At 41.3% G+C, this 17,062-nt stretch overlaps 1 protein-coding gene and 2 pseudogenes across 1 annotated transcript; 1 reads left to right on the top strand and 2 right to left on the bottom strand.

Annotated features, from left to right (window-relative positions):
• Nucleotides 1-2,800: 2,800 nt before the first annotated feature.
• LOC116694523 (glycine cleavage system H protein, mitochondrial) lies at nt 2,801-5,879 on the top strand. Its single transcript, XM_032524251.1, has 5 exons — nt 2,801-3,011; nt 3,230-3,312; nt 3,428-3,491; nt 4,312-4,443; nt 5,305-5,879. The coding sequence occupies exons 1-5, from the start codon at nt 2,861-2,863 to the stop codon at nt 5,400-5,402; spliced, it is 528 nt and encodes a 175-aa protein (XP_032380142.1). The 5' UTR covers nt 2,801-2,860; the 3' UTR covers nt 5,403-5,879.
• A 986-nt stretch (nt 5,880-6,865) lies between these two features.
• On the bottom strand, nt 6,866-8,473 carry LOC116694780 (cryptochrome-1-like; annotated as a pseudogene).
• LOC116694779 (uncharacterized) lies at nt 8,372-11,216 on the bottom strand (annotated as a pseudogene).
• Nucleotides 11,217-17,062: the final 5,846 nt, after the last annotated feature.

Raw genomic sequence — 17,062 nt, 5'->3', positions numbered from 1 at the left:
GGATTCATTTTCTAAACGGAACGTAAAATAACCACAAAGCAGTGCGCCTATCAATCAGATTTTATTGCTGTGATAAGATCATCTCATTTAGTCCGAAGCAGATGTTGATTTCACTCAAAAACTGCAACAGCCAAGTAGTAAGTAAGCAAGTATTTGGAACAGAAACAGGGTGAGACAGTTTGGTTTGCATTGTGTGCACATAACACACTGTGGGGAAATGATCAAACTGACACCGCCAATAAAATATTTGTTAGATGAGAGGAATATAGTGTGCTCAAATAATTGTAGTAAAACGGATAGATACAGGAAATGAGCCCATGCTTGTTCTTACATTAGTTTCTAATAATATATGTGACTGGAAAGTATATAGAAGGAACTGTAGGTAGTGAGCATTATTCAGTCTTGTGTAAAATAAACATTGATGCATCAGTAACTGAAGTGGACAGAGGTGGAAAAGTTTAAGGGAGCTAGAGATAAATATCTGAATCAGAGTAATGGTTATATGACTACAGAATCTCTTCAAAAAAAAACTAAGAAAGGGTATTAAAACTGCTGCACTCCCTAAGTGTGTCCATCCTAAAATCCATCCCTCAAAGTAAAGGTACATGTGTACATACAGTATATACAGTACTGTGCAAAAGTCTTAGGCAGGTGTGAAAAAATGCTGTAAACTAAGAATGTTTTCAAAAATATAAATTTGTTTATGTTTATTTTTGTCAGTTTACAAAATGCAAAGTGAGCAAACAAAAGAAAAATCTAAAGCACATCAATATTTGGTGGAACTACAATTTGCCTTGAAACCAGCATCCATTCTTACAGGTAAATTTGCAAAAAGTCGGCAACGTTGAGGATCGTAGACGCAGTGGTCGGCCGAGAAAACCTAGTGCAGCGGATGAAAAACACATCAAGCTTATTCCCCTTCAAAATCAGCAGATGTCCAGTAGTGACATCAGCTGAGAACTGCCAGAAACCAGTGGGACCCAGGTACACCCATCTACTGTCCGGAGAAGTCTGGCAAGTTACAGCCAAAAAGCCATGCCTCCGACATGGAAACGAGGCCAAGCAACTCAACTATGCATGAAAACACAATGGAGCTATGGTGCAGGAAAATGGCAGCAGGTGCTCTGGACTGATCTGAGTCAAAATTTGAAATATTTGGCTGTAGCAGAAGGCAGTTTGTTCGCCGAAGGGCTGGAGAGCGGTACAATAATCAATATCTGCAGGTGGAGGTTCCTCGCAAGTTTGGGGCTGCGTTTCTGCAAATGGAATTGGAGATTTCATCAGGAGTAATGGTGTCCTTAATGCTGAGAAATACAGGCAAATACTTTGTGTTGTGGTACCGCCGACTCGGGCATTGTGAACGCAGCCTTAAGTCTGATGTACAGTAAGGAAGTCAGCATCCATCATGCAATACCATCAGGGAGGCATATGATTGGCCCCAAATTTATTCTGCAGCGGGACAATGACCCCAAACATACAGCCAAGGTCATTAAGAATTATCTTCAGTGTAAAGAAGAACAAGAAGTCCTGGAAGTGATGGCATGGCCCCCACAGAGCCCTGACCTCAACATCATCGAGTGTGTCTGGGATTACATGAAGAGACAGAAGGATTTGAGGAAGTCTACACCCTCAGAGGATCTGTGGTTAGTTTTCCAAGATGTTTGGAACAACCTACCAGCCGAGTTCCTTCAAAAACTGTGTGCAAGCATACCGAGAAGAATTGATGCTGTCAGGATTCTTAGTTTACAGCATTTTTCCCTATTTGCCTAAGATTTTTGCACAGTAGTGTATGTAGTAAAGGCCAAAGGTTTGGACACACCTTCTCATTCAATGCGTTTCTTTTATTTTCATGACTATTTACATTGTAGATTCTCACTGAAGGCATCAAAACTATAAATGAACACATATGGAATTATGTACTTAACAAAAAACTGAAAAAATTGAAAACATGTATTATATTCTAGTTTCTTCAAAGTAGCCACCCTTTGCTGTGATTACTGCTTTGCACACTCTTGGCATTCTCTTGATGAGCTTCAAGAGGTAGTCAGCTCTCCCCAAACCATCTCGATTGGGTTCAGGTCCGGTGACTGTGGACCTGAACCCAATCGAGATGGTTTGGGGAGAGCTGGACCGCAGAGTGAAGGCAAAAGGGCCAACAAGTGCTGAGCATCTCTGGGAACTCCTTCAAGACTGTTGGGAAACCATTTCAGGTGACTACCTCTTGAAGCTCATCAAGAGAATGCCAAGAGTGTGCAAAGCAGTAATCACAGCAAAGATATATATATATATATATATATATATATATATATATATATATATATATATATATATATATATATATATATATATATAAATTATTAGTACTGGATAACATGGAAATAAAATTAGATATGAAAGAGTATGATATGCAATGTAACGAGATACTTCAGATATATTGAATGGGAATTGGAGGAATAGGTTTTTTTAAGGGAACTCCAATAATGTATGTGGTAGAAAACTACACTATCTCAATTATGATAAATGATAGGGTATTTTTTATTTGCAGATGGTGGGGCTTTGTGGAAAAGAGGGAAACATTTGGGTCATCAAGAAATTGACAAGGAGAAGTGTGGGGGGAGAAAAGGGGATTTTGTTTTTTCAGGATTAAAAAACAAACAAAGGTAATGTTCTTCACAAGAACAGCATTGAAGAGAATAGCGGACAATGTAGGAGTTAACTAACTCCGGGAGATGGCAGTAATGCAACACTTAGGATGCCAGCTGCGAAGAAGCTCATTGGAGGGCAGTAAAGAGCTAACTGATGCTGCCAATATCCACGAAGAAGAATTCCACCCTTCCCTCATCATCAATAAGCGACAAAAATGGCCGCATGTGGGCTATTCCGCTCCCTTTCTTCCAACTTTTTCACAGTTTTGCCTTTACTCAACCGCTCGGTACCTCTTTCACCGTTGCGGCTGGCATCTAATGCTTACTTTGGAAGAACACTAGCCACTTCAAGTCGATTCACAGCAGGTATTGTCTTGTGGATGTGTTTTAGTGTAGCATGTTAGCTCACCTTTTCGGTAGCTAGAGGGTAACGTTAACTTTAGCTAGCTAAAGAAAAGGACACCAAAGCTCACAACGCTGCTGCATGTCTGTCTGTTCTTCTGGTTGTCACCCTTTACAAAATACTTCAAACTCTTCCAGTGGAAGGCTTTTTGTATTTCTGAGTCTGTTGTGTTATCTTGCAGAACTTAAATTCACAGACAAGCACGAATGGATTCGAGTAGAAGACGACGGAATTGGGACTGTCGGTATCAGCAAGTTTGCGCAAGTAAGTTCCTTTGCCGTGCGCGCACTCACACAGACACGATCACGTACATGCGCAAGCACACAATAAAGTAAACCATTTGCTACTACCTTTTGACCTTGCTTTTTGCCTTTTGCAGGAGGCTCTGGGAGATGTAGTTTACTGTGGTCTGCCAGAGGTGGGAACACAGCTGGCTCAGCAAGGTATGAAGTTCAGGGCAGTGTGGCTCAGGCTTCAACATTACAGTACACACTTGTAAGGTGAATCTTGATCTTGTGCATCTCATTCAATGGCGATGTACAGAAAATTCAAACTGTTAGCTCTATATTTAGTTGGTACTAATAGCCTACAACAAACATGTTTTGATTTGACTCAAGCTTTCTTGATGGCTACAATACAAGGATTTAATATGATTTTCTGAAATTATCTGAGCAAAACAAACAATTATACCTCTACTCTTTTGATCAACATGCTATTGGTTGTCAGATTTTGTCAGTATCATCCCAGTTATTACTTTATAGTCGCTTGTTTATATTGCACAGGCTTAAACTCAATTTACTGCTAGCTTTTAAAATCTAATCTTGTCTCAGTTCTGGGTATTAAAAATGCCACTCAGGATGGGTTTGGGTCATTTTGCCTGTGGGTTTAGGAGAGTAAGTCTGAAAAAAATCTCAACATATTAAAGTTTTTCTAATTCAACAGGCCTTGCAAAGCATGATGTAGTATTAATAATAACCAATCAATCTGCATTTTCTGCCTCCCCCTAGAAACAAGCAACTGTTTAACTACTTTTGATTCTTTCTTTTGCTATACAATCATTATAATCTTTTGCATTTTGTTGTAGCATGCATTTAGCTTGTAGCACCTGTTTTTGGGCAGGACATGTATTGTCATCATGCCACAAAAAAACCTTCATTAATCAAGAACAACATAAGTTAGCAATATCTGTGCCTTCTGTGTAGTTGTCATACTTTAGAAGTTATATAATTTGTATTCACTTTTCTCTAACATCTACTGCCATAGATGAGTTTGGAGCTCTTGAAAGTGTGAAGGCTGCCAGTGAGCTTTATTCCCCTTTGACTGGAGAAGTTGTAGAGGTCAATACACTACTGGCAGACAACCCTGGTCTGGTGAACAAGTCTTGCTACAAAGATGGTAAGCACACATAAAAATACATAATCCAGTCCATGTAGCTCTTTCTGTTATTTGAAGAAGAAATTGGAAAGGGGAAGAAGTCAAATATACATTAGGCTATTGGAAAACTTAAACAGGAACAGAGTTGTAGGTACGGGTGGGAATCTCTGGACACCTCACAAGTCCGATTTAGAGGCCAACAATTCGGTTCTAAACCGATTATCGATGCAACAATTTTTTTTATGTACATTTCAATGGGTACATTGAAACTTCCCCCCGAAGTTTACAAATCAGAAAGCAGTGACTGAAAGAGGATGGGATGCCTGAGCCTCTGACATGGAAGATTACTGTGAGAGAACATGACTTTCATGAGCATGTTTACGGCTTAAGCATGGAATGACCACAAAATAAAAACCCAATAGACTAAAATACAAATACTGTATATATCAAAATCTAACAAATTCAGATTTGTTTATTTTTTGAATCTGAATTTGTTAGATTTTTGACATATACAGTATTTGTAGTATTATTATTATTATGTAACACTTTAAAAAAAAAAAAATCAGAATCGCTCAAATTGTTCTAGAAAGAATCCCAATGCATCTAAGAATTATTTTTTTATTTGTAGGTAGGATTATGTTTGACTATGTTACAAACTCTGTAGAGGCATTTGTGCAGTTTGTACATTGATACCAATCTACAGATTCATTGGACTGTAGACTGGTGTACCCTGTACAACCTTGTATATTTTTTTAGATTTCAAGTTGAACCATCTTTATTCTATACCTAAATAATATGTGGCTTGTGCTAAATTGGCTAAAGTATGCAAAAACACTGATGTGTTAATTTATACCATAACCTGATGTTACCTCTTCAATATAGGCTGGCTGATGAAGATGACCATAGGCAACCCTAAGGAGCTTGATGCTCTAATGGACGAAGCAGCCTATGAGAGATACATCCGCTCCATTGAGGACTAACCCAACACCTCCTAAAAAGTGCAATGCGCCCTCTCTCCTTTTTAAAACACAACTGGCAGGGACATCGACAAGTCGTGCCTGCGTCAGCGACAACTATGCTTAGCATCCACCAGGGGAGCTCAGGAGCTTCAGATTGCGGACTTGCCAGTGTTGTAGAACTGTGAACATTAGGAATCCTTTATCTACTGTTAAAGACTGACTCTAGGGGACCTGTCAATCTGGACTGACTAAACCTTCAATGTTGAGTTGTTCCAGCCTCAAATCCCCAAACAGAAGAGACTGAGACACGGTCACTAGAACGGTTTACACACATTTCAGTCAAAGAAAAACTTGAATTTCTGTTGTAGAACATTGTTAGACTTAAAAAGCACTTTGGACTTTATGGTATTAATCATGTTGGTCTACACTGCATGTATGACCGCTAAACTGTAGACATGAGACCGGTAAAATAGATAATAAACATTTCCTAAGACATTGCGTATTCTCATTTTTTATTTCCCAAAGTTTAGACTTTATATTATAAAAGTAGGTAGTATTTATAAAAAAAAAATTTAAAAAGTGAAATGTAATCCCATCAGCTCCTTCAACTTTTGCTAGGCTCACCACAATGCAGAACGTAACTGCCAGGTCAGTACACAGAAAAACAGCCACCCACACAGGTATTGAACAGGTAATACACCTAGTCAATTGCACCACTGAACAGTTTCAGTCAACTCACACACACTTACAGCCTAAAGTTAGAACCCACTATACAAATATATACAAAAATGTAGCCTCTGAACCTAAATTAAAAACAGTAGATTGAAGCCTGATACAAACTCCATCTTGATGTAAGTAGTTCAATAAATTACTGCTGTTTACATATGTAACAGTTTGTAAACAATGTAAAATAGAAATCTTTTTTTTTTTTTTAATTGACCTGCTAAGATACACCAAATGACCTCAGTTTTGTGTGTTTAAAAATGCAGACTTAAGAAAGAAGGCTGCATTGGCATCAAATATTTTGCTGACCCAGACCAATGTTTTTCACCTAGGCTGGTATAATTTGCCTGATATAAAGACAGAATTGTCTAGTAGTTACACTCTATTTACATATCATGATTTGACTCTGGAGTGGGTGGATTCAAAGGCAAAGGTATACAGTACTACCTGAGATTATACAGAATACTTGATATACAGCATTTTGCCACTCTCTGGTAAACTTGTCTCAAGACAAATGCATGTTTCTCACTCTGTCCACAGCGTTGTCATTTCCCTATCTTTGCACTTAAAGACTATTGTTATGTAACGTTTTGTAATGGTGCATTTTACAGTTAGAAACCGTCAAGTCACTTACAACCTGTAAACCTTCAGTCTTGATCTCTGGTTCACCTGAGGCACCAGGCACTATAGATAGCCTGTCGTTGGATGTTAGAGTTCGTCTGGCCCTGCCCTGAGGTGCAGGAGGCTGGGGGAGTCCATTGATTCTGCGGTGATCCCTCTCCAGCCTCTTCTCTCTCTGAACTCCCTCGTACATTACATTTGCAGTAAAGTCTCTCTCATTAAGGAAAGAAATGGTGTCAACCCTCTTGTGGCTCACGTATCCTTTTAGAACAGCATTGCAAGGATTTAAGGGGGCATCTGGACCTTTTAGCTGCTGTTTGAACTCCATGCAGGTGATAACTGGCAATAGGAACCACTTCCCTTCTGTCTCCACACCGCCACCACAGAGGCAACAAGTCACACCCTGTGCACGTGTCCACATACCGTCCATACTCTTTCCGCACCAGAGCTAAATCTTGCAGGGAACGACTCCTCCGCTCCTCCAGGTCTGTAACTATTCGCTCAGGATATGTCTGACAAAACACCACATCTAAGCATTGAGGACAACAGGGAAAGGAGATAGTATGGACCTGTACAATGCAGGTTTCAAAACAAAAGTTTTATTATTTTTAATTGTTTTTGGATTAAACATGATATATTAGGAAATGGTAGATCTGCAAGTTCAGGACACCATTTCCTAATATAGCTGCTGTAGGGGTCAAAGGTCATTGATGCATCAACGGGGTGCATGACAAAGTTCCAGTGATGCAGTCAGTCAGTAGTACTGAATATGCGGTGTTGCTGCTATATGATATCTATTTGAGTGCATTTTTTGCTTGTGTGCATGCACGTCTCACCTGTAACCAGCAATAGCCTTCTTGCCAGGGCAGGTAGAGCTATGCTATGAGGAAAAGACGCCACCACATGTCTCATGTAGTAGTTCATTCAGCCTGTCAGCCACAGCTGCCTCATGGCTGCGTTCACCAGCGAGTAGCCTGTTCACCCTTGCTGCCAGGCCTTCAGGTGGCCAAAATCACTGTTCAACCGCAGAGCCTGCAAATACCATTGGATGAATCACGCTTTGTAATAAACAGTTTTTCATAGTGTGATGTAAGCTTTTCATTATTGAGGAAGAAAGAGAAGGCTCATTCAACTTTTACATACTTCTTTCTTTTGTTAATAATAATAATAACAATAATAATGTATATTTGAATGTGTTGCAAGATGTCTGTCGTTTTCTACCTTGTATGAAGGTCTGATGGATTCCCAGGGGAGGTCAGCTGCCAGTAAGCCAAATCTCTCCATGCCAGTTTGCGTTGGAACTTTGGGGGTCGACAGTCTGCCTCTTTGGCATCCCACAATAGCCAGCGTGGGCTGAGCTGGCCAAAGTGAAGGTAGGGAGGCAGACAGCTGGTATTTGGGGCATCCGCCCTGTCTGACTCTTTTTCATATCTATACACACCTAGAACACATGGAAGAAATCATAAGATCCTGTTAGATCAATCTCATACTTCCTAACATTCCACTAAACAGTGTGGAATTAAATGTGCACACGATGTGTCTCACCATCATTGAGAAAAGCCTCTAGCCGGGCACATGCGCCTTCCTCACTGAAATCCCATGATTTCTAGATGTTAGTAAATCTGAAAGCCACAATGAACACAAGAAAGTGTTGAGGACTTCATGATGTAAAGGAGAAAAGGCCAATGAGGAGAAACAAGACAATGCTCGATGAAGCCAGTACTTACCTGTTACAAAAGAAAAGACATGTTTTGATAACAGTCAGGAGACTTGCAAATTAGTAGTCATAGGCTTTAGGTCTGTATGAAAAGGTATTTGTAAGTAAAGCCACCTCAAAAAGGCAGTGATGCTGTGTGCTTTGACAAAGATTGCCAATAATTACTCATTTCTCTGTAAACTTACAAGCTCCCTTCATAGCCACGGTGATCCCCGGTCCCTACAGCTGCACCAACTTCCAATGAGAGCGGGGTTTTCCCCAAGGCGCAAGTCCCTCCTGAACCACAGCAGTACCGGTGGTGGTGCTGATGGAGAACAGGGCAAACCTACAACCTGCTGGCCAGCTACTTTACACCGCTGTCACCTCTTCCTAGAGCGCTTTAGTTTCTGTTTGATTTAAATCAACCTCGTCCATCATTTGATCACCTTCTTCAACCGTGTCTTGCTTGGAAAATAAGCCAGACAGTCTGGAGACACAAACAGTCTGACTTGTCCCTAGTGTCTCACTTTTATATTCGTCAACATGTGTGCTTTTCTGAAGCTCTGTTTCTCGGGTTGTCTGTAGTGGGCCTGCCTTGACCCAGGCTCTAGTTTGTGGTAAGTTTTCTACATCTGCTAGCTGGGTGTGGCTGCTTCCCTGAGGCTGAGATACAGAGTTCAGTTGAACAAAGCATCTCTCATTCCGTCTGTCACAGGGTTGCTGTAGTCAGGACTGTTGGCTGGGGGTTGACAGCTAGTGATCTTTAATTTCCAGTAGAAAGAGAGCCAATGCAAGATCCAGTTCATCATCTTCAGTCAACAATTTAATGACAATCTATTATTATTACTACCAATACAATAACAATGGGGTAGAGATGACAACTTTCATTTAAGATATGTTTATACTTATTCAAACGGATTAGACCTCTTCTCAGGACTGTGTGGGTGTGTACAGACTAGGGTTGGGCGGTATACCGCGTGGTCTTAAAAATGGCAACGGTATCAGTTTCAATACTGTCATTAAAAAAATGATATTGGAAACAAGGATTACATATTAAATATAATTTATTTAAAAACAGTACTTATGTGTGGTTGTCAACACATAACAGTGTGGAGGAGAAGGGGGGGGAGATGGCAAGTCGCGCACCGAGTGACCTGGTCTTGAAGAAGAACACGACTTTTGCAGTTTGTTCCGACCTTGTGAGAAAGGAGAGGTGTTTCAGTATCAGTGTTTGGTATTCAGTTTCTGAACGGTATAGGCACAAGACAACAGTTTGGTGACGCCGCCTTCTTTAACTGTCTATGGATGAGAGTCAAGTCAGACCCTTTAACTGTTGTCACTGTCCAATGTGAGGAGAGTGCAGATTTGAGTCGCGCATGCTCTGATATTAACGGTTTACGGCATACCGCGTCATACCCATAGACAGTTAAAGAACACCCGTTGAGAGTCGAGTCAGACCCATAGAGTTACTTGTTTCCATGGGACCACCGGGAAGGAGCTATATAAAGAATATGGTCAGACCGGCTCTGGTCGAGTGCAGATGTTAGTTGCGCATGCTCAGATTTAAATGGTTTACGACATAACTGTCATACTGAAATTTGTGAAATCCATGAAATAATAAACTTTTCTCATTACAAACAATAACAGAAGCTGGGAATCATTTCAAAAACGTTTTAGCTATCTATGATGGATTGATTGCTAACGGTAGCTCAAAAAACGCCATTCAACTGACAGCCTTTGTTGTGTTTGATTGCTAACTTGTAGCCAGCAGTGTAAGAACTTCGTTAAGTACGTACAGTACATTTTTACTGTATTGACATTACAGAAGTCTCTTGTTAACATCTTTTATGCGACTTGTAGCAAAGTCACGCATGCGCAACTCACAGCTTCACTCGTCTCAAAGCGACGCATGCGCGACTCAAATCTGCAATCGACTTACATTGGGAAGAAATTGTATTTATTTGTGTGTGTGTGTGTGTATATATATATATTTCCTTTATCTTTCAAGCTACTCTATAATATTCACTGGATATAAATGAAAAAAAATCTGATGCCAAATTGTTCAATAAATATAAAATGTTTGTAAAGTTTAAAAAGAATTATAAAGAAAATTGAAAAAAAAACATTGGGGAGGGACAGCGAGCTACCTAGCTAATTAGTTAACTTCAGTTCTTTGTAGTTAACACGTTAACCATGACAACTTTGGCTTGGTTATTTAGAGTCTTTTCGCTTCTCGTACTGGTCAATGATGGCTAACAACAGAGTAAATAGGCTAGCCAGCTAGCTAGCTAAGTAAGACACAACAGACCAACTTTAAATTAACGTTAGACAAACGTCTTTTTTTCTAGATAGCTAACTATAGTTATTTCATCAGTAACTTCGAACCGCGCTTATAATTATACTTAGTTATTTAACCAACACGCACTGACCTTAGAGAAATATGCCCTGTAGATGGATGTGAGGATGGAGTGCTGGGAGCTGTTGGCCGTGGGTAGGGGCTGGATGAGGGATAGGAACTGTGTGGCTGTGAGCGGGTCTCCTGGTGCCCCAAAGCGGAAACACACATCCCAAAAGAAACCTCTGGACCCTCTCGACCCACCAGCACTTCCTGTAACGTCTTTCTCACCAAGGTTTTACTATTTTCGGCAACAGCCACTGAATGAGTCATCTTCAACAGTAAGGTGACGATAAATTATAGATACAAAATGTATATCTGGGGTTAAGTAGTAGGCCTAGCCTATATTTGAACTATTTCGCAGATAAGCGCTCCGTGTCCTAACCATAACGTTACCCATGTAGGCCTACCGGTTACCAAACCGCTGATTTTGATTTACACAGGCCATGTGTTTGTGTTTTGTAACCAGCAAAGCTAAATAATTGTAAAGGGTTAATATCGCCAGTAGAGGGTGTACCAGTCCTATAAATCTATGTAGGGAGGCTAGTGACACCCATGGCTCCTTGGCTGTTTCTTCACAGAATATATGTAACAGTTGGGATTCCCTGTTAACATTTCATTAATTTAATAATATGGTAGAGGGATATAGCCTACATATGATACATGCTACAGGAATGTCTATTTGTTTTCCTCCCTTTCTCTTCCTCTGATTCATCTTCTCATCTACAGTGTAATCACTCCTTTACCAAAATGTAGTCTATAGCCTACTAAAACGTGACATGACAAGGGCCCAGACAAGCTAAATCCAATCAAATAGAGATCTTTGGTTCAATTGAATTTATGTAAAAATGATGGTGGGGGGCATCTCCCTTAAGAAAACCATTCTATAATCTTTGGATAGCCTTCATCTTCACAGGAATGTGGTCCTTTTCAAGTCCACCCTGTGATGTGAGACTGAAAAACAAAGCCAGAAAACATTGTACCCAGTGAATTTTAAATAATGGTCTGTATTCAAACTGTAGAGGGGTTGCTAAGTAATTGATTTTTTTAAATGAGAATATATAATTGAATATACTTGGCAGGCAACAATAATGTGTGACACTTGTGGACCAAACTCTAAAATGCTTTTTAGTTGATAAGTTCCATTTTACTAAAAATTACTCAAAGTCTTATTTAGTTATTGCTAAAAATCAGGTATTTGTCTAAAGTGTGACTCAGGGCATAATGTACAAGGACACATAGTCTCAATTAATTAGGCTTTTATCTGAGAAGAAGAGAGTATGAAAGGAAGATGTGTTGAAAGCTGTGGTATGTGGCGAGAACAAGACAGAAAGAGAGAGAGAGAGAGAATCAATAGTGTTTAGACAGAGAAGTGGAGTCTAAGTGTGTGATCAATAGAGAGCAGAGAGGAGAGATTAGCTGCTTTTCTCTCTCAAACTAACACTGACAAATTGGTGAATTGGTGTATCGGCCCTTGGGCTAAACGGATTGACCTGCTGTTTCCATGTTCCAACGTGTACTGTCAATAAAGATCTGTAGTCACTGTGGCTCTCAATGAAGAGAGTGAATGAAGCATCAAAAAAGAGGAAGAAAAGGAAGGGAAATGGGAGAAGTAAAAAGCAAAGTACAGCTCAGGTGCTCAAGTGGCCTCGATCCTCCCAAAATGTCCACACCTTTTGTCTCATTAACACATACGTGCACTCACATGTGCATCCTCGTGGACACTAATATAAAACCAAAAATAACGTCTCCGCGAAAATTAATGGAAAGACAGATTAAAAACTAAGTGAGGAGAAACGGGCCACTGGTGTAGCTATGTGCAACTCATAAATCATTCTGACACACCCACGCGCATGTAGACACATGCATAGGCACACAGACATACGGTGTACACACACACACACACGTACTGTAATTAACCACAGGCTATTTACTCTCTCCTGCTGTAAATTAGACATGCAGACACAGTTATTACATTAGGGGGATCTGCCATGCAGAATACTAACAGGAGGGGGGGGGGGGGGGGGGGCACTGGTCTACACAACAAACTGCTCATACAAACATAAGCGCGCACACACACACACACAAACACACGTATACAAGAAAAAGGGTTTGGAAGAATCATAGACTGACGGGAGTGAAAATGAAGCTGCAGCACAGAGAATAGGGGCCCCCAGCTCTTTGTTCCCTGCTGCATTTCATTATCTGAAACGCCAGCCAAGACACACGACACACACACACAACGCACCTCCCCCTTCCCTAAAGCTGTCTGCCTATACTCCATGCACACAGCACAAAAAGAGAGGAAAATAGAGATACTGCGTCAGTGCAGTTGTTCATTGGCATCTGGACTCGGTCATGACAAGCATGTCTGCATGGTCATCCTGAGCAGATCAGCCCGTTCAGAAGCTGATCTGAGTTGAACACTTCCCTTCAACCTGTGCTGGCAGAAGGCACTTCCCCATATATTCTATTTTAAGCAGGACAATAGGAGATAAGGACTTGATTAAAGCAAGTATCGATACCCTGTAGCTTGTCTCCATTTAGTTCATTTGAAGTTAAGTTTTTTTTCTTCTGGCGGTCCACTTCCCTCTGTTTGTGTGTGTGTCCTCTGGTTCCCCCACCTCCCTCTATGCCCCTTGGTTTTCCCACGGTGATCGATAGCTCATTACAATCATTGACTGTGGCTCATCAGCACCTGTTAAGGTCTGGAGAAAAAGAGAGAAGGTGCATGAGCGTCTCAGAGTGTGTGTTGTTTGATGCATGCCTTTTGATAAATAGAGAAGATTGATCAGGAATAAGTCAACGGTGAAGTTTGACATTTGAATGGTTATTTTCTGATTCACACTAATAGCTGCGGGTGTGTAGTTTGTCGCTGCTTTATGGTCCGTGGTCTTGGAGAACATCTTATTATGCAACTCACGTGGGTACCATGGTTTGTTGCTATGGTGATTGCCAAGGGAGCCAGAGTATTATAGGTGTTTATCCTAGACAGGAGCAAGGCTACTCACCGTCTATCAGGACATTCAATGCTTCAATTTACCACACAGTTTGGACCACACATTGAGATCAACAAAATCACAAAGGGACAAAGAGAAGATGCAGCATAAAACACAGTCTAGAGTGGATGTGATTTAGTGGGTAGATTATTCGTATTCCTGGAAGAAAGACCTTGTTCAAACACTCAGTTGTTGGTTTAATGCGTCACTGCAGGGTTTGTAGAGGACAGTCTGTGAACAGAAAGAAGCAAACAGAGAGACGCTGAAAGATTATAAGAAACTACAAACCATGGTTAAAGGCAAGGAGATGTAGGAGGTGTAAAAAAAACCAACAACCACAAAATAAAAAAAGACAATAGTAAGACCTCAAGAAGTCCCCAGTGGATTCATTCACAGGATGTGGTCTAAGAAAAGAGGAAAATTGGAGTAAGAATGTGTAGTTTTAAGAAAAGGGGATATAAATAGAGTGAATACAATGGAGGACTGAAAGGAGAACAAGTCTCTTAGCCCATGCATAAATTACACACATCATTTACATATTCATTATGTTTTGTGTACTAATGAGAGTATTTGCTTAATAGCTCCACCACCACTGGCAGCTTTTGTTTGACACAAGAGATTTTACAGAGTAGAGAAAAGCAAGGAGGCAAGGGTCATCTTCGTAAAGTGGGTGAGGTCAATGGTACACAATCGATTTTAGTGATAATCGGATCAATCGTACTGCTGTATAGTGTTTCAACAAGCACAACCTGTACAAGGCTCTTAGAGATGTGAAATGAAGCACACATGATGGGGGTTGTAAAAGTTAATTAAAACAACACAAGCTTTATCCAAACTCAGGGCTCTCTTTGTCTTTCCCCTCTTGTCTCGGTGGAATAAGTAACTGCTGCTGTAATTACCTACAGGGCAGTCGCTCAGAGCATTCCTTCAGGTGCCAAAAAAGTCTCCCAATTGACAACAAAGACAGCCGATTTGCGGCACGCATTTAAGAAATGAAAAGTTGTACATGCGTCAATTTACAATTGTTGGAATATACAAACAGCATTTTATACACACAGAGAGGGTAAATGATTCAGAAAGTCAATGAATGAAATGAGGGGAAGAGAGAGGGATGGAAATGTAGAGACAGGGGGAAGGGCAACGGAGGGATGAGCTAGAAATGAGAGGGATGGCGGTGGCAGGTTGGCACAGTGCCATCCAGTCAGGACTTGAGCGGGGGCGGGCATGGGCATGGGCGAAGGGGTGAGGAGAATAAGAATGGAAGAGAAAGAGAAACAGACCTCCATACTGCTACCATGGTGCCACCTTGGCACAGGCACAATGCGGCGAAACGAACAGCAGAGTGGGCAGAGAAAAGGGAGATATCTGCTGACAGCAGAGCATAGAAGTGAGGAAGATGCCAGCAGACACAGGATGACTCGGATGTAGATGGATGAAGGGAAGCATAGAAGTATGTTGAGGACAGAAATGGATTACGCTATGAAATTGTAAGGTGTAACTCGTTGACGACCGTTGATCATACAAAGAAAAGTATCGATAAATCCTGCATTCTATTCATTTTTTAAATTTTCTTTCTCTCGATGCCAGCCTTTGCGTGCCAGCCAGCAGGCGCCATGCCAGCCTGCAGTCGTGGCACACCCGAAGCAATCAAAGTAGTCGGCGGAGAACTGTCTTAGTCAAATCACCTCCTGAGGATTCGCTGCTAATCGCCATTTGTTTGCTTGGACAAAGCCAAGAAGAGGTGCCCAGGCAACGGTTGCCAGCGATTCTGTGATGGCATCTTTTCAGGGGCGGCAAGGGCACGGGGAGAAAGATGGCATGCTGCCAAGCCAACATAATACACATTTGCAAACAGAAACCTCCATACGGTGAGCAGAACATTTTGGATGCCTTAAATGTTTTGGCGATGACATCGCCTCAAGGGAGAGACAAGGAACAGAGATGGCACCATGCCAAGCGCAAACAGGGAAGCATTCATGGGCGCCACCAGAAGCTGAAGAAAAGCGTATTAAATGCGGACACAAAATAGTAGCAGAAGGTCTGAACAAGAGCCAAATGCAAGTATGGTAGGAGTATGGGACAAATACCATTTCCTCGATGCCAACCCTGCTCAGTGCCAACTGCTGCACTGAAAGGAAGCTGCTGCCCATCACAAGGAGCTACAAGGGATCATACCATTCCATTATGAAGAGGAAGAGCATGTGTAAGAAGAGGAATAATGAGCTAAATGAATAAAGTATATAGAAGAAAAAAATGGGGAATTTTGTGCTTCACGAAGAACACGAGGAGTGGGTGGACAAGGATGATGAAGAGCCTCTTTCCTGCACATGCACACCTGGGACATTCTTAAAGGGATATCCCCTCAGCCTGCTGTGTGTGTTAAAGGGAGGGATGTGTTGGCATCAATTCCAGGGTGTCAAGCTGTGTTTCTCTATTGCCAGTCAGGGAGGGGGCTGCAGTCGTCAAGGGCGGGCAACTGTCTGGGCATCTCATATGCAGCTAATTAACAGCCACACACTAATTCTTACAGCCGATCATAATTAGCGATTTAATCGCTCGTCAACGCTTTACTCCCCCCTTAAATTGTGCCTCCTATTTGGACACGTGCGGATAAGCTAAGGAACGCCGGGTCCCCCCTCCCCTCCTCCTCGTCCTTCTTTCCTTCATCCTTGGCTCCAGACTCCAGTGGGATCTTAATTAAGCCTGGGCTTCATTATGCAAATGGAGTACAATAAACGACAGCAGAGGTGGAGCTGAATCCAGATTGAAACGGAACAGTGGGAGGGGAGCACTGGAAGTGGAAAATGAAGAGATGTGGAAGGTTACCAAAATCGTCTATATGATGTTGCTACGTTCCAATAATTATATATTGTTGTAACATGTATGTCTTCGGTGTACCACTACCACATGTGGTGTGTGAACCAACATTTCTTGCTCTGATGCTCCACCTGTGTTGCCTTTGGAAAAAACTCTGAAATAACACTGGATACGCAGAATGTAATTTCTCAAAGCAAATTCATAAGGGAATGGTGACAATGAACCCCTCAATATCACCGGTTGGTCGTTGTCGTGGATATGAAGAAAGATGGTAGAGATAGGAAAAGAGGAAGGAGGTATACAGAAACAGTGACAGTGGCTACAGTATGGCAGCTAATGTCATCTCAGTTTAATCATTGCATGGGATCATGGGGTTCATGAAAATTAATTTGCATATCATTAAATGGAGAGAGGTTATTTGGTGCAAGCA

This window comes from Etheostoma spectabile, chromosome 8, assembly GCF_008692095.1.
Source record: "Etheostoma spectabile isolate EspeVRDwgs_2016 chromosome 8, UIUC_Espe_1.0, whole genome shotgun sequence".
Classification (NCBI taxonomy): Eukaryota; Metazoa; Chordata; class Actinopteri; order Perciformes; family Percidae; genus Etheostoma; species Etheostoma spectabile.
Note: the sequence above shows the minus strand (reverse complement) of the source record. Positions and strands in the feature narration are given on the sequence as shown.

Excerpts from the sequence above, each read along its gene's own strand:
- LOC116694523 (XM_032524251.1), top strand. The coding sequence starts at position 2,861 with ATGGCCGCATGTGGGCTATTCCGCTCCCTTTCTTCCAACTTTTTCACA. Across the intron at positions 3,012-3,229 it reads TTCAAGTCGATTCACAGCAG|AACTTAAATTCACAGACAAG; the intron begins GTATTGTCTTGT and ends GTTATCTTGCAG. Across the intron at positions 4,444-5,304 it reads CAAGTCTTGCTACAAAGATG|GCTGGCTGATGAAGATGACC; the intron begins GTAAGCACACAT and ends TCTTCAATATAG.